A 26,289-nucleotide genomic window follows, 5' to 3' on the forward strand; every position below is an offset into this window, starting at 1 on the left:
TTGCGCTGTCTATGCTAGCTGCACCCAGGCCATACCTAAGAGGGAGGCCCCGGCTGGATTTAATTATCCGATCCTCCGCGTGTTGTACGCGCTCATCCCGCCAATATGTCCACGAGTTAAACGCTCAGCGTTCCGTTCGTCGCGAGCTTAATCGTGTGGCGTGTAGAAAGAGTGGAAAAAGAATCGCGTTGCCTTTTCACTTTTGTTAGATCTTGTAAAGGTAATTACAATCTTCTAACATAAAGAATAATAAGAAATAAATAAAATTAAATAAATACATGTGTATAAATAGATAAGTAAATGAATAATCTGTTTTTCTAAAATAAAAATGCTTAATATTTTAAATGAAAAAATGTGTTGCCTCTTATTTTTGTTAAACGCACAAGTGCAATCCTCTACAATAAAAAAAATAAGAAGAAATATTACAATTAAATTACTAAATACATAAAAAGATAAATAAATGAAGTTTTTCTAGAATAAAATGGATTTTTAAATGCGCATTCTTTTGCGAGCATCCGATCTCGGAGGACTTGCTTATCACAATCTTTCTACTCTTTCTTATTAGATATCTTGGCCGACGATTCCAGTTATGTTTCAATTAAAATTAATTTCGCTGCTAATCTTGCTATTTAAATTAGTCAGACATTAAAAGATAACGAAGGGAAAAGCACGCGAATGCCCGTACGCAAATGTTTTCGTGTCCAACTACTTACACACGCGCACGAAATGTCGAAAGAAACGCCCCCGTCGACTGCTAACTACCTAAAATATGGAAATCCGCGATCTGCGGAACACTTTTTGATGACGAGACTCGCGCAATTAAAATTCACGTGTAATCGGTATCGCGCGCGCGTTTTCGCCCCTCCTGCCCTCTCCACGAGCTCTTCCACGGTACGTTGCCCTGTTGACAATATATGTATATCGCGGCGTGCAAGCAATTCGATGCGAACGCTAATGGCTCGTGTCAGCCATTTTTCTTTCCTCTTCCTGATTCGAGTGACCGCAACCGGACGACCGGTTACACGCCGTCGACATCGGCCGGTCCGGGCGAGAGGTGGTGAGTTGGGAAGGGGGGGGGGGATTAATATCGTATTTATTCAAATTGGCCATTAGACCACGCCGGTCGTGTATAGATGCGGGTCGTGTACGCGAGCGCGGCGGAATAAATGGACTCCTCATGTAAATCGAATTTTCTTTTTCGAACGCGTATCAATATTTACGACGTCACGGAATTGCATATCGGTATCATCATATCCGATAAGCGAGAAATGCCCGTATGCCAATCGATATAGGTATTTGCGTATAAATTTGACGGTTACCATATCTACAAGATCCTCAATACTCTAATTCTCGAGGCTAATCAGCGATTCTCGAACTTTAATACCGAGAAAATCTTTCATTTATTTCCCTTATTTTCGCAAACCGGGAGATAAACCGGCTCTTATTTCAGTAAGGATGGAATTCAGGAAAAATATTTTTCCCGTTCCCGAGCAGCAGCCGTCGGTGAAGAGGGCAGGGGAATATGCAAAATATATTATTTGCGCGCAAACAGTATTGCGAAAGGCTCGCTGATTTGAAAAGCGCAAAATACGGTCGAAAATATGTTTATGGGGATTTGCGCTTGAGTTCAAGCAGAGCGTTATCGGACACGAAATTATTTGTGCTATATGATATTTAACGACGCGTATCGCTGCACATATTAAAAACACAGATATCCGATACGGCCCCTTTTTTCATATTCGTTACAAGTCACTCTGTTAAAATGCAATATGTATATGTACATATATATATATATATATATATGTATATGTGTGTATATACATATATATATTTTTTACAAGCTTTGGTGATCGAACGAATAATAATCTGCCGCGATGTATTACACGATGTGATTCGATATCGAAGTACAGTTCGTGCATACGCGCGTATACGTGTACGTACGCACGTACGTGTGCTAAAATCGTCGCGATTGTCATTCGTAATACTCCGCGACATTTTGCGCCAAGCGAAATTTATATCCGTTGACTCGATTGTCGCTATATGCGCACTAATTTCGTCACGTTCAACGAGCAACGTGTTGTTGTAAATAGCGTTTGACACGCGCAAATGCGTGCGACGATTTCTGACGAAACGTTTGGACGTTTGCCAGTCGATTTATGCATCCATGCGGACACGTAGACACGCGCGATACGATCGATCTTTTTTTTTTTTGCAGCTTTTTCACTTTTTGGTTTCACATTTCGTTACTCAAATTGTATCTGACAAGAGCGCGGTCACAACTGTTGTTCGAGTTGAGTTGCAAATAGATCATGTTTTATTTAAAACATATGCATTATTGCTTCACCTAAAAGTCGTATTGTCTGTTTTATTAAACTAGCATTACAGACACGCGCTTCGCATATTTAACATTTTCCATTTTTTACTATAAGGATTGCAAACTCACTTGTAATAATATAATAATGGAAGTTTATTGATAAAAAGAACTTGTTCTTTCATAAGATATTATATCTTAATTTATCGATCATTCTCTTTGCAATGGTCAACCTGTTGATACGTATATTAAAACTGTTATATATATATAACTGTTATATATACATGTGATAAGAAGTGATAGAAGAAAATGACTCAACAATAATAATAATTACCGACGATAAACATAATTACAGCCAACCTGTATAGACTTAATGTCAAAATATTATTTCGAGAATAATTTTATTTTTCTGTATAAAAATTATTTTTAACGGAAAATGATTTTCCAAAATTTTTCCCAAATGTACAATAAACTGTTTTCGTAAGCTTGCAGAGTTACCTACGTTTTTCGTAAATATATAGGTAACGTATTACGTTATTATTATTCTACAAACGGAGAAACATCGGTGGTAATCATATACTTAGTGTCCGAAACAAAGTGTATGAGACGCTTTAAATATCGCTACTGAAGAATCGGCCAGCGTCCAGCGACAATGTTCCGTCGCAAATTATAAATTCGTGAATACGTAACGCAGCAGGGACACGCGGGGGTTCCCTTATGTACATTCATACCGCGGCATACATATTCATGCGGGGTAACGTGATACCTGTGGCGGTTCGCCTCCGCGCGGCGTCCTTTTAATTCCGAAGTTTGTGCACCGGCAAGAGGCTCGGCGCATACCGAGAGAAGGGGAGAAACCGGCCGATTGGCACGTAAATCGGGTATCGCGTGAGTATAATGATAGCGCCGCGGCTCTAACGCTGCGATGACGATAATGACGATGATAATGTCGGCGATGCTGCGCTGCGGCGTTAGCATATCGAATCGTTGCCATATCGATGTCGAAACACGAGACAAGTGCGATATTTCGCATTTACTTACGATAAAGATAATATTTAATTGCGTTAAAAGATGTATATAGTATATGCTATCTGATAATGGACCTTTTACAACTTTATTTACATGGAATAAATAAAGGCTCTGTCTTTTTTTATACAGAAAGCTTAATACAGGAAGGTGATTAATTACTTATTTTGAGACGTTTGTTTAATGCTTTTAATACTCAGAATAAATAAGATATTTAATATTCAGATATATTTAATACTCAGAATAAATTTCCAATTAAATTGGATTTCTGTAAGGAAATTATAAGACACAATATAATGCTATTATATATGCTTAATCACATTATAAGATATGATTTCAGGTTTATCATTCACCTGATGTGATTCTCTCTTTTTTCCTTATATTTAAAAATATTCACTATGTATTCTTTTCTTTTGTAATATATTCGTGCACCACGCGACGCAGCGACGCTGCATACAGCTCGCCGTTGGAAATGCAAGCGGCAGAGGGGAATGGGACTACGTGCGCGCGAGATAACATGCATTTTCTTGTTTAAGGCCTCAAGTATAAACATTACGAGAAAGAATCGCGTCCTTCATATTTTGCATATACTCATATACTCGCCGCGTCTACGCTATTTTTCTCGCATACAACAGCTTACGTTACAGCGATTATATTCTGTAACACGACAAAACGTTCAGTAAAAGTGCCACGTATTTATACTGATGTCGATAATGCGGGTCGATAACGCCTAATAACGATAATGAGCTCGATAATGGTAACGTTAGTCGTTACGCGACCGTCTACACACGCGATCCGAGCCAAAAAATATTCGATTGTATTTCGTTTCTTTATGTCATGATGGGAAGACATTCTAAAATCAGTTTCTCAAGTCGGATTTATTGACTGTTCCTGGAAATTCGAAGATTTTAAACTCAAATTTAAGCGTGAAGAGCATTATACGGTAAGAGATCTTGGTGCCTAATAATATTTTTGCACAAATTTATGTACATTGCAGTTTTCAATTCATGCAAACCGCGCGTGCCGATTATTTTTCGGTCTTGAAATACAGTCAAATTAAAGCTGGAATCATAATATGACGAATAAATTGATACGTAACTTAATAACGATGCTAATGTACGCATCTTACAATTAAACTATTGCAAAAATTTTAAATCCAAAATTCAAATTGTTTCCCCCATTTGCAATGCTGACATCTTTAAGATGATACTAAAGTGACGGGTCGTAGTAAAACTCTGTGGCATCGTTTTACCGATAATTTGTACATGTAATGTGTGTGATATTGATGTAGTAGATGTTTACGTCTGATGTGTGATAATTACTACTATATCAATGTCGCAAACATACAATGATATATTCAAATTAGCTGTTTTTTTTTTTACTATAAAGCACCTAGATTCATCAGTAAAGCACAGTACTGTCCTTTCATGTAATCCTCACCTACTACTTGTCTCATACGTACCAAGTTTAAAACTTTGATATGCAGCACATGCTGCCACGAGTTGACGGCACAAGCCGATAATTTTCTATTTTTTCTCGTTTTTTTTTTTCGTATTGAAATGTAGTAGCCGGGATCCGTTATTGTCAGTACTTTAATTCTGGAAAAGGATTTATAATTCTGTAAAATTAATAAAAAGATGGGAAGACCCAAAAATTATCAGTAAAATAGACTTGTATTCAGCATCGCCTTAATTCTTACACGAATTAGAAATCGATATTCTTAATCTTCTTCTTACTTCGTGACGTTAATTATGCAAAGCGGGTGCGATTAAATCGCACGTCGTCGCAATTTACTCGCAATTGAGTACGAAAATCAAGTGCGACGAGAATCATTTTTAATATCTGGCAACGTCAGCTGCAAGTCCCGCTCTCGAACTTTGGCCCTCCGCTCGAGGTCTCTCTCTCTCTCTCTGTCACCCTTATGCTCGGTGAATTGCAAATTCTCCGCAAAGAGTTTGTTTCCGCGATCTTCTCGCGCTTTTCGTTCTTTTCCTCGGCGATCCCCTAGCAAGTTACAATTGGAGGGGACACACCTTACTTGATATTAAATTCCCGTGACAGACGGCTGCGGGAGTTCGACGTATTCATCCGTTTTGCATAATACGCGGTTCGTGAATTGTGATATGGATGTATTATCATAATGCGAAACGTATCATTCCCATTAAGCCGCAGTCGTTATTACATGCTAATTTTCGTCTATTACGATAAGAACTCCTGCAATGGGAAAAATTTTACGCGGACTTATCTTTCGAAATAAATTACATCGACCCTTTGTAAGACCATAACATAAACGATAAGAACAATTCTATAATCGTGACGTGAAGGGAGCAAAGGGGGTCAAAGGAGGGTGATTTACGGCACAGCCGTAAATACGGCGTGTGTTCTTCGGTTTTTCCAACGAGCGACGACAATTGCCCTCCGGAGAGCACGGAGAGAGAGAGAGCTTCGTAAAACCAGAAGTAAAGAGCCGTGGCTCGAAATGTCACGGGGCTCATTGTTCATGAACGCGCGGCGCGGCCAATGGCCTACGGCGACGTGCCATCGGACCGGAAACGGCGGTCCCGGCCAACTTTAGCCCGCGCCAACTTTTCGGATTAGTTCTGCTCTGCCCAACCGCTATGTTGAAAATTTGCCGGAGATGGCTCTGATGGATTTTAGGTTTCGCATAAATATGGACTATATATACCGTAAAAGTGATACACATTGATACTCGAAAATCCTTTATTCGGAACGGTAATCTCCGTATATAGAGAATACATGTAACAAATGGAAAATAATTATAGAAGCAACAGATAAAGATTTATTTAAATCATTTATTCGATTTCCTTAAATTATTTTGAAAACAGAAATCAAGAAAAGAATTTTTGACGAGATACCATATTAATTTGCAGAATTTTTGTGCAACGGCTCTTATATTAAAATGCAATTAATTAACCACGTTTTGGAGAAAGATTTCCAGTGTTATGGAGTTAAGTGGGATAGAATGCCGAATGCGCGCGCGCGGTCGCGTGTGTAGAAGCACGGGCAATTTACGGGACGTCCATTCTCGGGCCGCGAAATGCAATATGTTTGCAGTCGACGAGAACATAAATTTATGATTTACGGGGACAAAGGCGAACATATACGCGAGCTCGCTGCGCGGGCGTGTTACGGCCCGCGCGAAAATGTACGCGCGAGCGTTCGCGGATTTACGGGGCGACGCACGTTTATGATTCGCGAAACACCTGTTCACGGTCTATAAGGGAAAATGTATTTATAGCTTAGTCGAGCCGTCATAAATCTGCTATGTAAGAGGTTTCGCGCGAAGGGTTGAATTAAGGGAAAGGGTAATCGGATCTATCCCTCCTCCTCTATCGACTTAACTGATTGGGTTACGTTAAATTGGACTGTGTTAGGATTCGAAATGAAGATATAAATTGTTAACAGTACAATAAAATTGCAGTACCAGAAACACATTAATTAAATCATTTATAATCGTTCGAATAAATTAGAGCGCCTCGGATGCGAAGAGAAAAGTACGACAGAAACATTCGATAATAAAATTAAATCGTTCGTTCTTCGATTGCTGACATAATTCTTTAAATTGGCACTCTGAATAATTTAAATAGAATTGAAAGTTAAAAAATGGCGGACACTTGTAATTGCGTGTTTAAGCTTCTCGCTTAAATCTCTAGCCGAGTTACTGCGCGCGTAATATTTTGTTTAACAAGGAGTAATGGGAGAGAAACGCGTGGCAAATAATTATGCGCTAATTTCCGCTCAAATAATGCACTTGCAAAATTTCCCAGATCCCCGAGGCCGCGCGCCGTCCCGCCGTGCCGGGGACCTGTGTTGCACAACTCTGCACGCGCGCGCGTGTTCGCGATGTATTTCGCTACGGTCCATCGGACAAAGTACCCTCGCAGACGTCGCGGCGAGTTTATGATTTAGGGTAGCACGTAGGTTTTACGGGCCGCGAAGAAATATACGTGTTACTTTCTGTGTATGATCCCGCGCGTGCGTGTGTGCTGAGAGACTTACGACATAATGCCAGGCGTGCTCGTACGTGTGACAGATAGAGTGATACCCCTCGATACCGTTTTTATCGCAAATAAACCGCCCGCAACGTCGTGACGCAACGGCGCAACAAATTTTGTATTTGTCTCGCGTTTATGTTTGCAATATAAATAAACTGCGACAGCGGACGGAGGAGGGAGGAGGAGGAGGAGGAGGAGGAGGGAGGAGAAGGAGGAGGAGGAGGAGGAGGAGGAGGAGAAGGGCAGGACGGGGAAGGCACGCGGTACAAAAGCTGCGTATATTTTACTCTCGGCGCGATGGCACAGATTTCACGTTATCTTTCAAAATTGCATTAAATAAAATTTATTGTTTACGACGGTTTGTAAAAATAACTGAATTTATGAAACGGCGGCGTGACATGCCCATTCCCGCGTGAATAATGGAGAACGTGAATTTTTCCACGAGTTCGTTATTCTTTACGCTTTCCCGTTTTACGCTCCTAAGCGAGCGTAATTTGGTTTACACGGTATATAAATTTTGCGTTTATATTCACCGTCGTGCTACACTTGTACACGGAGGACGTAAATTACGATTATATTTACGTGGCAGCCGCGTCCAATCTAAAATTCGAGGACCGTTTCCAACGGTAATCGCACGCAATTGCTCCGGGCAGTTTCAATATTCCGCGGCAATCGCCGTTTCCGGCGCGCCGTTCCGGACTTTCTTTCTTCCTTTTCGTATCCCGCCGCTTTTCGTGCTCGTAAATTACCCTCTCACGTCGGTCTGAGGTCGACTAATCATGTTCGCCGAACAGGGGAGGAGCGTTAGAACGGGGAAGGACTTTCCGCGCGAAAGTCTCGTGCGGAAATTCCGCGAAGGATGTCCGCGTGGCGGAGGGAGTTGCGGCGAGTAAATTCCCTTCACGCCGCAACTTTTTCGCAAATGGGGGCGGCCCCGCTGTTTTGACGTTTATAAATAATTTTCTCCTGGCACGACCACCGTGCTGTGGTGTTTCGCGGCGAACGTGAAAGACGCGAGAGGGCGAGAGGGCGAGAGGGCGAGAGTGGCTCGAGAAGGATAAACGGGGTGAGGGCGAGGGGCTAACCTCGAAAACTTCACCGCGCCCGCGGGATCGGATTTGCGGCTGGAAAAGCGCGCCGAGGTGGCGCGACTCGAGGAACTTTTCTCGGTCGCGCGGTGTGCGCGATCGGGCATGCGGGAGAGTAGTCGTGCAGAGGGGCGGAAAGGGGAGCCCCGAAGGATGGGCGGGACCGTGCAATTTTGTTGTTTCGCGAAGTTACAACGGCGCCCGACGTCGCGTGGCGTTTCTCCGGACGGACTCTCGGTCGAGTGAAATGTAAAATAGAAAATCGCTCATGCGAAAACGATCCCTTCGCCCTCCTCTGCCCTACCTCTTGCCAAGTGTTTGGAGATTCAGACGGGGCGACGCTCACGGAGATATTGCCTTTAGAGATTGTTCCAGACTGTCTCGATATTTTCGTTCCCTTTCTTCGCATTCGTTCAGGAATGCGCGATTAAAAAATTATCCATAAGGTCGAAGAATCTTGCATGTTGGTTCATTCTAGTAACTGAATTGGACTATTTCCCTTCTAAGACAAGATAGAAAAAACTTCCTGGTAGACGAAATTCTTTCATTATTGGTTTAGTAGAATCTATACATTCTGCAATAATATTTTTTAAAATAATGCACCGATACATTTGCAAGATACAAATGCATTTTTTAAAAATGGAGTTATGTATACTCTTTTTTTTAACGTAAATCGATTCTTATTATTTTGGATATAAAAGTATTAGAGTAAAGTAATTAGACGGTCAGTACTTAGCCAGGTTTTCCAACATTCTTGCGATCAGCTTAATAAATTAATTTCCCCATCTTGATAACGATAGACACGCTTAGCTGTTCAATTCCCAAGGGAACATCCGGCTTGTTTGACCAACGCTATATATTCAAATCATCCGATCGATTGCACCGCAAATAGAAACGTTCTGTTCAAGTCAGACAGACACGGTTAGGAAATTCCGTTGACTCTCGGAGAATCGATAAGTCGTAATTCAATTACCAACGTCGTATTGAGGCTATATTTGTAGCGTAATAATGTAATGTGACGCCTGTATACCTCGTTAAATTATCAATTAAACTCGCGAGACGAACTCCGTTAAGTTTACACGAAACAGGAAATGCTCATTTACATCGCACAATTACGGCGATGGTTCTCCCTGCGACGTTGATTTAATCATCTTTTCATCTGCGCGCTATCGTTCCAACAGGAAATACGACCGATACGAGTCAATACAAATCAAGACGTAAAAACCGGTGGTGATTCTGCTCAATAGAGCCAACAATTTCACTTCGCTCGGTTAATATCTATACCAATCGAACCTGATTGGTACATACATGTGTACAGCGATAAATTTAATCTACCGAATTCAATCGTTGCAATCTCGATGTTATCGGAATCCGCCCTCAGATTCGTCATCCCCTTTTCTTTTACTTTCTCTGATTGTACACGAATATATATACACAGTATATTCGTTTGATTTCAAAAGCAAGGAAGCGCGATTAGAATCGCGCGGTCTGGACGTGCCTTTAACGCCTCGCGTTAATGACGTCCAGCTCGCCATCTAATTGCGCACTTCTACGTGTAGAGGGTCGGAAACAACATCGCGCGGCGTCGTAATTAATGACCGGACAGAAACTGGCAGGGGGGAAGGAGCAATCGAAAATCATTTCGCCTCGCAATTACGACGGAAGGATCCGCTATTCCGAACAAAGGCATAAACGAAACCGAGAATTGGGCCTCATCGCCCGGTGCCCAGTAAAATGTTTACGTTCGCCTCTAATTTACGAAAATCGATACCTATGCTTTGCGCAATTGGCCATGTGCAATTTCCGCATGCAACGTTTTCATTGCCGCGGCCGCACGATGAACCGATACTTCTCGGCTTTGGTCTCCTCAATTTAATTAACTCACATGCGGTCCTTTTGATACGAATGCGCGCGTGCGAATTAACTGAAAATCCGTAGATTACCTTTTTATTAAGTCAGTAATGATTTAACGGAATTCCGGAATGTTACCTGTCTCTAGATCAATTATTAATTTTGCGACTTTATTGCGACTTTATTGGCGATTAACTGGCCTGTTTTTCTCTCGTCACTTCAATACAATCCCGGTGTACAATAATTTATAACGTTTGTATTTTTCTAAATGTATTCCATAAATCATTTCGTTTTTATTAATGTTCTCGTGATTTTAAAATTTTAGTTACGTGTCTATGTTACAATGAAATTTATTGATGCGGTTTTTCTTTCTCTTTCAGCATTTATTTCACGTTGTAAAAAAGATATATATAAAAAAAAGCATATAATTCTAATGAATCTGATGATATTACTTTATTTACATAAGAATTTTATATATATATATATATATATAATATTTTATATAAAACATTAATGTATTGTTATTCTCCTTTATAGAAATCATTTTGTTAAGTAATACGTTTTTTTGAATTGTAAAGCGCACATCACAGAAATATGTTGAGGAGTCACGTTTCTGACACGCTTCTGACAAGAAACAAAAGAAAAGAGATCTTTCGCAGTTAGTTTTTTTACTTCTTGATTTTATTTTGCCATTACATTTATATTTGTAATAATTATTTCTGTTCTATAAAAAATATATTGCTTTGTGCGACACACTTCTCATTTCTAACGTTCATTATTTATATTCCGAATGTAAAAGACAAATAGATTAATATTCATTAAAATTTGAGCGAATAATGAAACGAATTTATATGATTTTTATAAATTTATTTGTTAAGAAAAATTATTTTACTTTCTTCACGATAAAATTGATGTAACAGATGCATCAATATTGATGTACGCCGCTAATGATTTAAATAAAGATGCTAATAAGTTATGTAAAAAAATTTTACAAAGATGTTTAATGATGATTTTACAAAGATTGTTTAATAGTTCGGATAAAATGACAAGAAGTAATAACTCTTCTCGAACGCAGCACTTATCGTCGGATTTATTGTCGTATGATGTAGAGAAAAGAGTGATTGTCATTGGCATATTCCGATAGTTGTGTATTGAGGTTAATGTGTAATAGTAAATATAGTAAAAAATAAAAAATGCTAAATAACACGCGCAAAGCACGCGTCTGTAACGCTAGTTGTTATATAAATAGGATAAGTTTTTACTCGCGCCACAATTTTTCTTTAACTTCAAACTGAGTGGAAAAGGGTTAAACATCGCACGTTCAGCTATATAAGATTAATTGCTATTTTCGCACTCTTTTGCCCTCCCTTTTCTGCGCCCGTCTATCAATCTGCTCTTTTCACACATTTCACTTCTGAACTTCCTACCGTTCCCAGAGCGCAATCACCGCGCGTATCCCGCGGGGGAATTCCGGGAAAGACGGCGACGCCGACTGGGGTTAATAGCGATTCCCGGTCGGTCGGTCAGTCACCTTTTTCTCTCACTGCCCCTCTCTTATCGTCCCGCCATTATAATTCGCCGGCTTATAACCTTTCCTGCGAGAGGCCAGACTGACGTTTACGACGGGAGGTGGCCGGCTTTTTCGGACGTCGCCGTCCACGCGGGAGAGAGCGGCGGCGGCGGCGGCGGCGGGCCGCGACGCCGCGAAGAATGAGGAATGAATCTTCGGACGAATGCAAGGGGATCCTTACGAAAGGATTTTAACGGAGAATCCCGTCCGGAGGGGATTTTAACGAGTTCGCGATAACGCTCGTCGACGAGAGAGATTCGGGGTGCCCGTTTCCCCTCTCGATCCCCCCTTGGCCATCTTCCTCTCGCGCGATAAAAAACGTTGCTTCTCTCTCATTCCGACTCCGTGGATTATCCCGCAATTCCATGGAATCCTGTCTTTCTCTCGTATAACCCGCATGATTTTTGCGCATTACATTCGGGATAACGATCAATGAAATCGCTTGACCTGCAGATGCCTGTTGTAATGTCTAAATTTATGTCGAGCTTTTGACAGGTTTTCGGTTTTAATCTTCACCGAGAATGACGATTTCGTTTTATCCTTTGATAAACGGGTCTTTGTGTTGGGTTCGATCAGCCACATAATTAATTATTACGGATATTAATGTGGATCATTTTAAAATAACATATATACCTATTATGAAATTTGATGCCTTAAAAAAATTCTTATATTTGTATAAAACAGTTTATGAAATTCAGTAGAAACTCTTCTAAAAGTCATATACGCAAAATCCAAATGATTATTATCGAAGAAATAGCTCTCCCAATTATTATTTTATTGCGTGACATAGAAAGCACCGTATAAATCTGTAATTATATCGTGCGTGATAAATTTGACGGTCCCTGCTCTAAGCTTTTATTATAGTTGTAGTTTTATTATTGTAGAGTAGTTTTCATTGCCAAAGTTTCATCAACGGAACTCGGCGTGACTCGAGAGACGCTCCGATTTGGAATTGAATTATATTTCGCGAGAAAATCGTTTATATCCATCGAAATCAAGAGAGGGATCCCCATCATCATTCCGCGAGACGATGACGAAAAACGTAAAATTAAAGTGGTATAGGACATTTCCTGGACGGTGTCTTATTCGCGTCTTATCTTTCGCGAATTCGCGACTGAAAGGAAAAACGGTACGGGATAAGTCGACGCGCGGCCTTTATTTCTTCCTTCCCGCGAAGCGGAACGTCTTCTTCCTTCCGTCTTTATGGTGAATAAACGGGTCGTAACTCCAATAGTGTAATGATCGCTCGGGGAAAACGGTTCACCGGGTTGAAAAAGCGAATGAACGAGCAGAAGGCGGAACGGAGGCGAATCGTAGCAAAAGAGAGCAACGAATGAAGTTTTATATGCGTTTCTTGTATCCGCGAGGTCCTATTAATCAGATACAAGATATAAACTGTGTAAAATAAACGGGCGGGATAGATGTTGGAAATATGTTAGACTTCTTCTCGCGCGCCGAGCTGCTTTCGCGAATGAAGAAAGCGAGGTTTGACGTAAATCTTTCCAGCGTTCTTTGTGCTAAATTCGTGAACTTGCCTCGCGATGCTTAAAAAAGTCGAGATTCATTCAATATTGAAGACTGCAAGCCCCAGTTACGAAAACGCGAGGGTAGAAAACGACAGAGAGCGATTATTAAATTATACGGTCGCAAGATAGCCCGTTCTGAGCGAAAATAAAATTTCGAAATAGTATATACATATATACGTATATATATATATATATATATATACTCGTTATACTACAACGTTATACTAATCGCTTTTCCGAATATTAACTCAATGGATTATCGCACTCGGGCTCGTTCGATACCGAGCGGAATAAAGTGAAATCGAAATCTTTTATAGATTCGCGGCGTACTCTCATCAACCGGAACGGACCTACTAAAATTGGACGAGATACCCGGCTTCCAGGCTCGATCATAAATCCGGATATCAGCATAAATTCCTCCCTCCCCCTCCCCCCCCCCGACGTCCAGCCCGACGGTGTATAATCTCGGATAGATAACTCGCTAACGAATCATGCGCCAGAAACTTCCAGTGAATTTCAACGCGTTTTGTTAATACCGTAGAAAAAGCCGCCCCTGTTCAAATATAATCGTTACGTACGATTTTTTTGCGGGAAATGAAAATTCTCTCTCTATCTACCGCTCTAAATTGTTGAATAATTACTAATCATTTTCACTATTTTAAGACGTTAAATATTGTTACCTCTCTTTCTCTTATTTATTTAAGTTATTGTACGTTCTTCTCATATACATTTTTTTTTGCAAGCGCACCGTGCGTCGAACGTAAGCCATACCGCGTTGAATTACAAAACGCGAAGACAAGCGAAGTCGACGATAGCAGATCGATCCCGAATGCGATCAGCGAAGAAGTTTCGACTTTGTGATAGCGGTTGGGACGAGGCGTTCGTTCGGGGCCGGGATTCGAAAATGCGGGGAGAGAACGGAAGTGGGAGTGGGAGGCGCCCTTTTTCCGGAGGGTAACGGCGTGCCGAGTCACAGTTTATTTCAATTATTTAAATCCGCGCCCGCCGGTTCCGCTCTCCTCCCATCCTCCCCTCACCCTCCTACTCCGCTCCTATTCGCGAGATTGGTTTAATTCAGTTCGACGCGCGGTAAGGGAGCGCCACGGAATTCCGTCTACGTGATCAGCCTTCCGCTTCGCCGATCACCCGCACCCATCTCCCCTCCTGCACCAGCCGCGCGCGCGATTTTCCGCAGGATAGTGCGGATGTTCCGTGGATACGATCGACGTACACCAACCATCGAACATTCTCCTCCTCCTCCTCCTCCTCCTCCTCCTGCTTTCGTTCCATTTTCGGCCATCTCGCCCGTTTTCACGACCCTCCAAACGTGGATAACGTTGGCCGTCGTGGGACACCTTCCATCTTCCTTCTCCCTCTACGCGCCGCACCGCCGCTTCCGTGTACTCGCTTTTCCACCCCCCTGCTTCTCACTCATTCTTCGAATTCATGTCCCACTGCACCGCATCCCCTGTCGCCCGTTTTCGCGTGGGGCTTTCCACCGTGCGCCGATGGGGTTTTCCGGGCACGACGTTCACGAATTCGCATGCTCAGCCGCGGCTCACCGCCACAAAATCGAAATTCTTGTCCTTCCGGGCGCAGTCATTGTGTATGTGTGTGTGTGTGTGTGCGCGCGCGTTTGTATGTGAGCGAATGAAAACCCGCGTTTCGGTTGGCGGGAGGCAGGGACGCGGGGCCGCTCATCGAGGTGGATAAGCTTAAACGTCGGCTTTGAATCCGACCGAATCGAACATTATCCGCGAATTCACCGTCGACGACGACGTAAAGGTTTTCTCGATGACCGCGTAATTCCTCAGCAGACGATTCGAGTCACCCTGAAATTAATCTGTATGTCTCGAGTTACAAGGCAATTGAATACCTATTGCTCACTCACGGAGCGATTTCAAAATTTTGTCTAATAATTTACAAAGCCAGTTTATTTGGGATAATGGAGTAATATAAAACCATCGTACGAACCAAAAAATACAGTTAAAAATGATATTTTTTTTCTACGAAAAGGCGTGGTACACGCGAAGGGAACGTTATTGAATATGACAAGCCCGAAAAATGCACAATCGATACGCTAAATAAAAAAGAGAGAGAGAGAGAGAGAGAGAGAGAGAGAGAGAGAGAGAGAGAGAGGAAAAAGAGGTAAAACAAATGGAAAATTCAACCCCCGCGGTCAATCCGATATAACTTGATCCGAGCTGAGTCTAAAGTTACAAGTATCGCTTTCTCTATTTTAATTCTCGGTCGGTGCACGACGGTGTTTGCGTGTTCGTTCGGTGGTTCCGATCAAATATTTGATTGTAAATACGGCAACGTACAATTGGGTGTTGCGTTACGTTACGAAGGGGAATGAGCCCCTCCCCTTCTCTTTACCGCGCGCGATGCCGCACGCGTGTTTAAGATACACGACAACGCCGGACGCTGAGTCTCCGCGGTCGTCGCCACGCTAAAAGGATTTCGCGGAGGTTGTCGCTACCGCTGTCGCGTGATTAAAGGAGAGTACTACGTTCGCACCCTCGGTGAGCGTAATCTCGGATCGATGTTACAACCCGGACGGCTTCGTGTTCGAAGCGGCGTCGATTATTGTGCTCCACCCGCGTAGTCGGTCTCCCCCTCCCCCTCCCCCCCCCCCAGCTCCCCTTTCACCCCGCCCGACCGGTGTTGTGCATTCGGAGCGTACGTGAGCGACATACCTATTACGCTGATCCAAGAAGTCGTCGGGAGTCACGCGATTTACAGCGGGAACAACGTTGAATTAGCCCACGAATATATCGGTAGCATGCCGCTCACGCCGCTTAAGGATCCCCCCGATCGACCGCGCGCGGTTTGTGTTGCGCGGATTTTGGATGAGAAATCCAGCTACACCGGAGCGATATTTTTACTTCTTCTCTTTGTTTCGGAATTTCCTCGAAGAGGCAGAAGAATAAATCGCTAAATTTGAATTTTGTTTTATCGCCGTTGTTATTAATTTTTAAAATTCATTTCAGATATTATTTTGTAAAGGAATTGAATTGGTTTTGACGCGTCCCAATTAAGTTGAAACAAAGTTCTACGCGAAAGAAATAATAAAGAGCACGAAGATATTTGATATTATATCTACGTGCTTTGTATGCATTCTAGGAGGATCCTTGCTGCATAGGTGCAGTGTAAATTTAATTTTTGTACGTGAGAAAATTAAGTTCGTTGCCTCTCTTTTTTGGAGAAAGTGCGACGCAAGGTTAACAAGATGAGGAACACGATACCAACCGCGAGGGGAGATGGGTAGAAGCGGTTAATTTAGCGGCAACTAAGGTTACGCAAGCATGCGGCAAGTGCACGCGCCGCAGCCGCGGGGCTGCCAAGCTGTCGCCGGAACGCGAAAGCGGTGTGTCCGTCGCACACACCCCGATCACGTGTACCACTCTCTCCCGACTCCCAGCCAGCATCTCGACAAGTTCTGAACTCGGCTTAACAGCCGGGAGTTTTATACCCTGAAACGTAAAACGTATTACGCGGGGTGAGGGGGGGGGGGGGGGGTGACTCTCGCGGAGAAGTTCCGTTTGCAGCACAAAGTTCCGCCCTTGTTAGCTTGTTCTCTCCTAAGCCGGAAGTACGTAAGCCTTTTTAATGACGAGGACCCGGGAGGCGAGGATATTCATGCAGGAGACGTGGTGCGTTTTCGCAAGAGGGATCTTCATTATTTCGCGCGGGGCGCGCCGCCGCCCGCCCAGGGCGTGTGGAAATACATCCTACCCTCCTCCTCCCCCCCCCTCCCCGCGAACTTGCGCGGAACTGCGATTACGTTCTCGACGTTTCCCGAAACGTGATCGGCAGCTGGCGAAACTGCGCGCTAGGTGCGCTATTAACGGCGCTACACGACTGTTCCTCTGATTTATCGCCGAACTTTCTTCGACAACAATAGTCGCTCACATGCACACGTGCGCGCCCCGCGATGTATCCAAGAAACTTAAAAGTATCAATCCTCCCGGTCGTTACGATTTTCAGTCCATAACTGTATTCTCTGTTCTCCGCAACCTTTGTTTTTCCTTTTTTTCCCCCCTTCGTACAACTTTATTTCACGTTTCGCCGTAACGATTAAATACGGTATATCGAAATCCTCGCGCGCGCGCGCATTTTCGAACACGATGGAATAAACGTGCCAAATATTCTCCCGTACGAATTGATGCTCACGACAGCGGATCGATAAATAATCAATCGGTGACTATCATGGCCGGGGCGAATCGGCCGAATCGTCGCGTCAAAAACAGCGGGACGACGGCGGGGGATGGCTGGCCCGATGGCGACAGCTGCCAACAACGCGTGCAATTTTACGTATCGCGAGCAGAGCGGTTGACGGGAGCGGCGCGGCGCGGCGCGACGTAATATATATTGCAATGTTTTTCGTCATATAAAAAATACACGGACATTGTCCGGCGCGATGCCGCGGCAATCTGCGAGAGCGTCAAATCCATCATCGGCCGTCCGCTTGGATATTACGCGTGACATACTAACGAATATCAAAGGAGCGATTTCATAGCCCTACGACAAATGTTATCAGACGTGCGTGCGTGACGTTGATTAATGCGTGAGGAGCCCCGCGAGGGAGACCAAAAATTCCGATCTCGTAAACGAATCTTTTTCGAAACGAATACGTCCATTAACAAATAATTTTGTTCAAGCATCATCGAATGCCGTTCTTTCGCTCGAATCCACGAAAAGGAGATACATGTATTCTCGTAATTTCGTAATAACGGTGAAAAATATCGTTCTAGGAGGATCTCGTAAGTTTGAGTCGCGAAAAAGAGAAGACTCATTTTATTTCGATCCAGGTAAGATTCAGAATTAACAAGCTGAAACTCAACCTCTTTTCTTCTTCTTTTCCTGCGCTTTTTAAGCTCGGAAAATGTGCGGGTTCACTAAGTGCCACTGTAAAATTCAAATTCCATGGGCTATTCCCATCCGAGAAGAAAGAGATGACGGGGGAGAGAAGGGAGGGACCAAAATGACGTCGCCTGTATACGTCCGAGTGCAGGAAATCCGCCACTCCGCCGGCCTGATGTTCCCAGGAGCGTGAGTCGATTTCTTCTTCGGGTCTAATTCTCGGTCTACGTTAACGGTTTGCGATCTACTCTTCGTATCGCACAGGCTGACATGCTAGTCCGTTATATGCGTTTTATACGTCTCAATGATAAACATAATCCGATAAGCAGCGTAGATGCGCGAATAGATCTCTGTCCGTTCACAAGCAATAGATTTTTCAACTGTGCTATTTTCTGCTCGCTAATATGTATTTTTTTCCTTGAAGTGTGATGAAGTTTGCAAAAAGCAGATCATGGATTTACTAACGCGTAGAAAATCTCGTTATTTTTATCACTACATTGAACATTTATGCGTTCACATAATTCTTTTATATAATTCTTTTTTCTTGTGTAATATAATTGAAAACAATGAAAAATAATTTTTGTGCAAGTTTTATCTCTCATTATTTTACGTGTTAACGTAATATTATAATATATAGTATTAAATTTTAATTTTGCATTTAGCATTACAATTTGTAAGTTATTTAATTAAGATTTTTACAGCGTTTTTAATTTATAAATTATAAAGCAACATGCTTTTCATTTTTGATTTTATATATTATAGTTACGCTTCTTCCAAATTCCAATTTTACCACAAACTTTCCTTCCCAATTACATTCGATAGTTTTGCACATACATACAAGCTCGTCGTTTTCTCCCGTTTTCCTCGAAACTATTTCAGCGGAGGATGGCTATTTTCCGCCCTATTTCATTCCTCGTTTTCTCCCCTTAGAAACCATTGCAAAGAACGACTGGCCTCAGGCTAAGCGTCATTTTAAAGCGAGTCGGCCAGTTAGCTGGTAAATACGTGAATGCAGTATGAGCTTAGGAATCTCCCGCGTCGTTCATCCTTTATGAAAATGACGGTCATACACGGACATAATGGGATGACCTGCGGAAGTGAAAATATACGTTCTATTGTCGGTACGCTATGTGCGCGGAGTTTTATTGTAAAACTCGATAACAAAGTTTAAGAGAATAGGATTGTTATTGAACAAACTGAGAGAGAGAGAGAGAGAGAGAGAGAGAGAGAGAGAGAGAGAGAGAGAGAGAGAGAGCCACGGGGAAGTTTTATAATAATGATGGAAACGCCATTCTAATTTTCATGGCTGCGAGAGCAAAAGGTAGAAAAAAGTACGTTTGAAAGAAAAAATTTAAGGTAGTCGCATGATAATACGTAATTTTTAGCTCCTCCCTGCCTTTCTTTGCGCGCCCCTATTCCTTCTCTATTAATATCCATGGATATTAATAAAGAACCATAACGCGAAGTCGCTTATTAATTCTTTTAATTTAGAAATTCTTTAATTTAGAAATAAAGTTTCGCAAATATATGTAGATAGATTAAATTGTCTACGAGGATGATAAGTACTCATGTTTGACGACAAATGGCGCTTTGACTAAAAATCTGTCTTACCATCTTTTACTATTCATGTTTCAAGCGACGTCTATCAAAATTTCTGACAGATTCATCGAGTGATTTGTTTTTGACAGTTGTTGAAAGTGGGCAAGTGTATTTTTGCAATAATGGAGAAAGAACAATATCGGTCAGTGATTCGATTCCTTTTTTTGGATGGGAAAACATGTGAGGAAATCAAAGAGAAGTTGAATACGGCTTTATAGGGACCATGCACCTTCGATGACTACCATAATCAAATACTGATTCAATGAATTCAAGCGTGGCCGAACATCCGTCTTTGATGAGGAATGGCCAGGCTGTCTGTTGAGGTGATTACGGAGGATATGGACAAAATCCATGATATCGTGTTAGCAAACTGCCGGGTGAAGATCAGAGAGATTGCTAATATTGTAAACGTTTCAATTAAACGCGTACAAAATATCCTTCACGAAAATTGGGCATGAAAAAGCTATCGGCCAGATGGCTGCCGCATTCGCTGACGATTGATAAAAAATTGCCACAGCAAAACTGGTCCAATTATGCTACGAATTGTTGCCTCACTCACCATATTCTCCAGATTTGGCACCCTGCGATTTCTTTTCGTTTTCAAACATGAAAAAATGGCTTGGCGGAAAGCGGTTTACATAAAATGAGGAGATCATCGCTGAAACAGACCTATTTTGCAAAGTTCGACAAATCCAATTATTTGGATGGCTTAAAAAAATTGGAACATCGCCGGACTAAGTGTATAGAGCTACAAGAGGCTAATTAAAAAAGATATTAAAAATAAAATTAAAAAAATTGCGTTTTCTTTCCTAACACGGGTACTTATCATACTGCCATCGTATGAGAAGCGCAACGGCATCAAAGAATCAGTTGAATATAGTTGAATAATTTGTTATCTTTCACAGCATGTGACTGACAGTAATTATTCTTTACACGAGCGTGTCAAAAATATTTCCTAATAAAGGCAAGACAGTTTTTTCTTCGTCGTGTACACATCGTAATTGCCAGCGACAAAATGAAGTTTTCATAAGTTTATATTTAAAGCGTCGTGAACACGAACAAATGTCTATCAGCTTTCAGGTCACCTCAGATTGACATTTTTCTATGATTTTCAGAAACACTCTTGGATTCCGATAGTTAACGTGATTGACTTTTCGACGTCGCATTTTTCTCAAATCCATTTTTCCTTTATTAATTCAATTCTTTTCGTCACTTTAAACATTCGTGACACGATCACGTACTATAATCTGTAAGAATCAATAGTTATTGTTAAACCAGTACTTTACTCCGTGCTTTATTCCGTCCAGAATAATAAACGAAAAATGTCGTAACAGCTTGGCATTTTCAATGAAGCAAAGATCGTTGCTTATCGTCTATCATTATATTCCTCTTTAAACGTCGGACTCGTAATTAGCTCGTTCTGACATAAAATAGCGCTGTTGACTCTCCGCGCTACCTCCGGGAACAAAAATTAAAAAAAAAATTGGCTCGCTGTAGATAAAATGTCATTTCGAAACTCTTTCTCCTACATCTAAGAAATTCGCTTGAAGCCTTGAAAATTATTTGCATCGGTGACGACTATTTCGAGGGTAGATACAAGAGCACCGAAAGAGAACAAGGAAAAAGGGATTTAACAGGCTGATAAGTAAACGAGGCTCTAGATATCAATTCGTTCGAAGAAAATCGACAATTCTTATTTCGCCTGTCTGAAACGGACGAATATTCCATTGCTTGATCTCACATTGTTTCAACTTAATTATATAAACCGTAAACCGGGTCGTTACGTGAAAAATGCCATTATTCATGAAGCGGAGAAAAAGTGTGATGGATTGCACATGAATTTACATCGGATGAATTCAAATAAATTAATCAATGATAATGATTTCACGAATTAATATTATTCGTCCGTTGGTTACATTCAAAATGTAAGATGTGTACTTTAATTATGTTTGCGTTACTATGTGCTTCTTGTCCGGTACCGCAACATTAATATTTGCAATTACAAAAAAAATTTATACACATGACGTGCAGTCGTTCCCGAGTAAATTATTTCGAAGCATTATCTCAAAAACGGAGTAAAATTATGCACGTAGCCAAGACATGACGATTTAAATGGAAATGCTAATTTCCGTAATTGCAGTTAGAACAGATGCTTTTCTAAGAGTAGGAAGCGTAAAATAGATATACAAGAGGCGTTAAAATAGACTGTAAAATTTACTTATTTGTCCGTTTTAACATTTGTTTCGCAAGTATGTCTTACTAGAATTTTATTGCACAATCTTCGTTTAGTTAGACCGTAAGTGGGAAAATATATAAGATCGCGCGCTCCCACATGGATCATTTCGCGTTTCGAATCTCGTTCTGCGTATACACCATTTTTGATAATCCTATTCAAGTGTGAAAGCTGCAAATTTAGACTGTCAAAACACAGTAAGTCAACTTTTTTTATACTTTATCGATTTATAATTTACGTATTTATTCTTATTAATTATTACTGTCACTTATTTATCGTCGGAATTACTGAAGCTGTAAATATTTTCTGCAGCTTTATTAATTTTTTAAATGACTTATAATTCTTGTTTCTTTCCTCTCCATTTTTTTATATTTTCTATATTTTTATATTTTTTCTTTGAATATTCCATCGTGCTGTTCAATTTCTAATTGTAAGTATTATATTAATTTTTCGCAGACGATATATTATGTACCAATGCTTTTTTCTTTCGTTTTTATAATCGTTTATCACACGATGATTCATCATATCAAACAAATGATCGTAACATTAATTAAGCTCCAAATGTCGAAACTTTCCATTGAGATATTCTCGGTTTGAATAGTAATTTCTCACATCAGTTCGTATGTTCTACCAACGGATCACTCACTATTAACATATATTAAATAATATAAAACATAGAATAATAAGACAGGCAATAAGAGTCTATCACGCAGAACTTGCGTAAAAATTTTTCTTAAAATTATTTGAAATGTAATTATCCATAATAAATATCTTACGTATGTTTCAGCCTTCTTCAGGGTTTTTTCAGCAATGAATGATACATTAATACAATATAAACAATTTATTTCGCTAACAAATGTAGCTATGTTCCTTATTAAGTTCATTCAGATATCATCATTAATACAGATAACGCTTGCTTGCAATCTTGAAATTGGCCGATCTCACACATTGCGTGATAATACTGAACACACTGATGTTTGTTAGCGGAATAAATTATTGGTATTGATATACTAACGAAATAATGTATCATTTATCGCTGAAGAAAGCCTGGGGGAGGCTGAAACATACGGAAAAAATTTATTTATTATGTAACTACATTTTATATACTTTGAAGAAAATTTTTACGAACCAAGTTCTGCGTGATAGAAAAAAATTCTGCTCTTATTGTTTGTCTTATTATTTCTCTTATTATGATTTTAAATTTGAGAGTCAGATATATATTATTTTTGAATATAAAACATATTAAAAAATGTAAATATTTTTTCGATTTTCCTGTGCGAATGTACGTCATTAGAATTAGTAATGTTCTTTATCTAAGAATAAGTGGAGAAGCAATAGATTATCTGTCATCGGTGTCATAATTGCAAAGTTTTACAGATATGCAGATAATAATTGGTAATGGAGACAAAACAATCATTAAATTAAATTAAAACGACGTCAGGAAATATAAAATAGACTATAAAAAATATATATTTCATAAAAATAATGAAATCGTTATATATTTATATAGGATATTTCTCAAGCTGTCCAATATTTTAATTGATTTTTACGATCATTTTATAAAAAAAATTTTTTTATAAGTACATGATTTCAAAAGTCTCATTTTAGAGACTATAAGTCATAAAAAAAATCTATAAAATTATCGTTTCCTTTTCATCGTTTTATCATTGACCAATATAATTTATACTTTGTCGAAATAAGCAATATATAAATATTTAATATCTTAAATATTTTCAGATAATCGTTTATATTCAAGATTTCATTGTGATACACATTTTAATATGGCAGCCTTTAACGACATAAAAATCTTTGATGATACAATGGATGACATGGATATCATCAAAACTATAGTTAGTGCAGAAAGCCCGGAAAGAGCTATTTATATTGCGGACATTGGTAAAGTCATACAAAAGCATCAGGAATGGATCGCCAAGATACCTAGAGTTATCCCGCACTTTGGTATCCAAATACTTTACACTTTTACATTCTCTCGGTAATGCATTTAATTAAGTTTTTACCCTATTAATTTTATTCTCAATTTTAGCAATTAAAGTCAATCCGGATCTAACGGTAATTAAAGTTTTGGCAGCTTTAAATGCCTGTTTCGATTGTGCATCCGCGGTAAATCCTGAAATCCTTCTTTAAATACATATTTAACAAATATTTGAAAAACTAAATAATCGTATATTCCCTTTAATAGCAAGAAATAAAACTAGTAATGCAGCACGGAGTGCAAGGCGACCGAATTATTTTCGCGCATCCGGCCAAATATGCGTCTCACATAGAATACGCTAGAGAAGTGGGCGTTAAACAGATGACGGTCGATGGTGAGAGCGAGCTCTTCAAGATCAAGGATATCTTTCCCGAAGCTCAGTGAGTAAGGTATAATACGTTGATTTTGTACATTTAAAAATCTTTATCGAATGTCTCTGCGCGACATACATCCAGAATCGTCATACGCATACGCTGCGACTCGAAGGACGCGCTGGTACCGTTGGGATTAAAGTTCGGCTCCGAACCGGACGAGGAAACCGTGCGTTTGATACAGCTCACGAAAGACCTCGGTCTAAATTTACACGGCTTCAGCTTCCATGTCGGTAGCCCGTGCGTCGAGCTCGAGGCTTACGCCAGAGGTATCGCATTGTGCAAACAATTAGTTACCGTCTCCAAGGCAATCGGGTGCGACAAGGTGCAGTTGATCGACATCGGCGGTGGATTTCCGGGCATGAGCGGAACGGACGTTGACATGGTAAATAGGACTCCCCGATAACCGTTCATCTTTCATCAGAATGTTAGAATAAATTGTAGGACATGAAATCGTTACTATATAGATAGGTATAAAAAAATTAGACAAAATTGGAGTCCAAATTTCTAATAATAAAAAATCGACTTTAGATTCGCGATATACTTTTGACAATGAGTGAAATTTTGAGACATCTCTTGATATATATGGTAATTTCTCCACACAGTTCGCCAATATTATCAACGAGGCGGTAAAGGATGTTGATCCTAACATAAAAATTATCAGCGAGCCGGGAAGATACTACGTAACTTCTGCCTTCACTTTAGCCTCGTATTTGCATTCCAAGAGAATCGTTCCGAAGAACGGAGAAATAATGAGAATGTACTATATGAATTGCGGAGTATTCCATTCCTTCCTAGAAGACCTGATGGGCCTATGCACTAGGATTCCGGAATTACTTTCTAAGGTAATTATTTTTTTATGTATGTACAAAAGGAATTCTTAATTTAATAAGAAGCAATTATTCACTTTATTATCGCAGCCAACAAGCGAAGAGAAATTCCTTTCAAGTATATGGGGACCGACCGCCGACTCGTACGATATAATTGTCAAAAATGTGATGTTGCCCAAGCTTCATATAGGTGATTGGTTAGTTTGGAAAGATATGGGCGCTTATTCTATAGTCCTATCCTGCCCATTCAACGGATACCCGCTCCCAGTTGTGGTGCCAATCATCAGGAAAAGCCAATGGTTAATGTTGATTTAAAAAAAAAGAGAGATATATAATAATATAATATAACTTTAACAATACTGCTGTTCTTTCATGCGATATCTACTGTTCGTATATAAATTAAATTGTTAATATAATTTTCAGGAAGGATTTTAAAGCTCAAATTGACTCGATGTAAAAACTTGTTTTATTCTCTAAAATCAACGAACTGTATAATTCAACGAGAGTAATTGAGTGAATGAATTCTTAATAAAATTTAAAGCTGTTCCAAAAATGAAGCTAAACGTATTATAGATTTAATCCCATGATCAAACGATTAAGTTATAATCTGCAATGCGTTCCATATGAGCTCATACGTAGAAACGTATCATCGCTAACCAAAGTTTGGAATCAAACAGAATCGAATAAATAGTTATATTAGCTTTTATGTACTTTACCAGGTAGTTTTGAAACAAAATGTTATAATAATGAAATTAAACTTATGTATATGTTAAATTACAAATTTAAATAAATTATATTATCCATTAAAATACTGAATTATATAAAAATTGTATATTAGGTAATTTTTATTTAGAAATAAATTTGAAGTATTTTTTCAGTGGCAAAAAATTTTAAATTATTGAAAAGATTGATCTTTTTGATCATAAATTTGAACGCTTTTAGTACATCGCTAATCAGTAATAAGATCAATTGCCAAACAGAAAAATCGTTTGATTGAAAATTCGTTCCT

The 26,289-nt window shown here is 40.1% G+C and overlaps 2 protein-coding genes across 3 annotated transcripts in view; one reads left to right on the forward strand and one right to left on the reverse strand.

Annotated features, from left to right (window-relative positions):
• The window catches only part of LOC105455105 (agrin-like), a 143,309-nt gene that overhangs the window by 78,817 nt on the left and 38,203 nt on the right, over positions 1-26,289 (reverse strand). The gene's annotated exons all lie outside the window — the stretch shown is intronic.
• On the forward strand, positions 3,884-25,837 carry LOC105455100 (ornithine decarboxylase 2-like). 2 transcript variants are annotated; one of them, XM_011698156.1, is made up of 8 exons: positions 3,884-4,280; positions 23,824-24,045; positions 24,131-24,207; positions 24,287-24,459; positions 24,535-24,835; positions 25,056-25,295; positions 25,371-25,579; positions 25,704-25,837. In XM_011698156.1, the coding sequence occupies exons 2-8, from the start codon at positions 23,868-23,870 to the stop codon at positions 25,735-25,737; spliced, it is 1,212 nt and encodes a 403-aa protein (XP_011696458.1). In that variant the 5' UTR covers positions 3,884-4,280; positions 23,824-23,867; the 3' UTR covers positions 25,738-25,837. The 2 variants fall into 2 exon arrangements, with proteins under 2 accessions (XP_011696458.1, XP_011696457.1); XM_011698155.1 differs by lacking the exon at positions 3,884-4,280 and adding an exon at positions 19,827-22,283.

This window comes from Wasmannia auropunctata, unplaced genomic scaffold, assembly GCF_000956235.1.
Source record: "Wasmannia auropunctata unplaced genomic scaffold, wasmannia.A_1.0 LD335939.1, whole genome shotgun sequence".
In the NCBI taxonomy this organism is placed as follows: Eukaryota; Metazoa; Arthropoda; class Insecta; order Hymenoptera; family Formicidae; genus Wasmannia; species Wasmannia auropunctata.

Coding starts and splice junctions, on each gene's coding strand:
- LOC105455100 (XM_011698156.1), top strand. CDS start 23,868: ATGGCAGCCTTTAACGACATAAAAATCTTTGATGATACAATGGATGAC. Junction 24,208..24,286: donor GTTTCGATTGTGCATCCGCG/GTAAATCCTGAA, acceptor TCCCTTTAATAG/CAAGAAATAAAACTAGTAAT. Junction 25,580..25,703: donor ATCATCAGGAAAAGCCAATG/GTTAATGTTGAT, acceptor TATAATTTTCAG/GAAGGATTTTAAAGCTCAAA.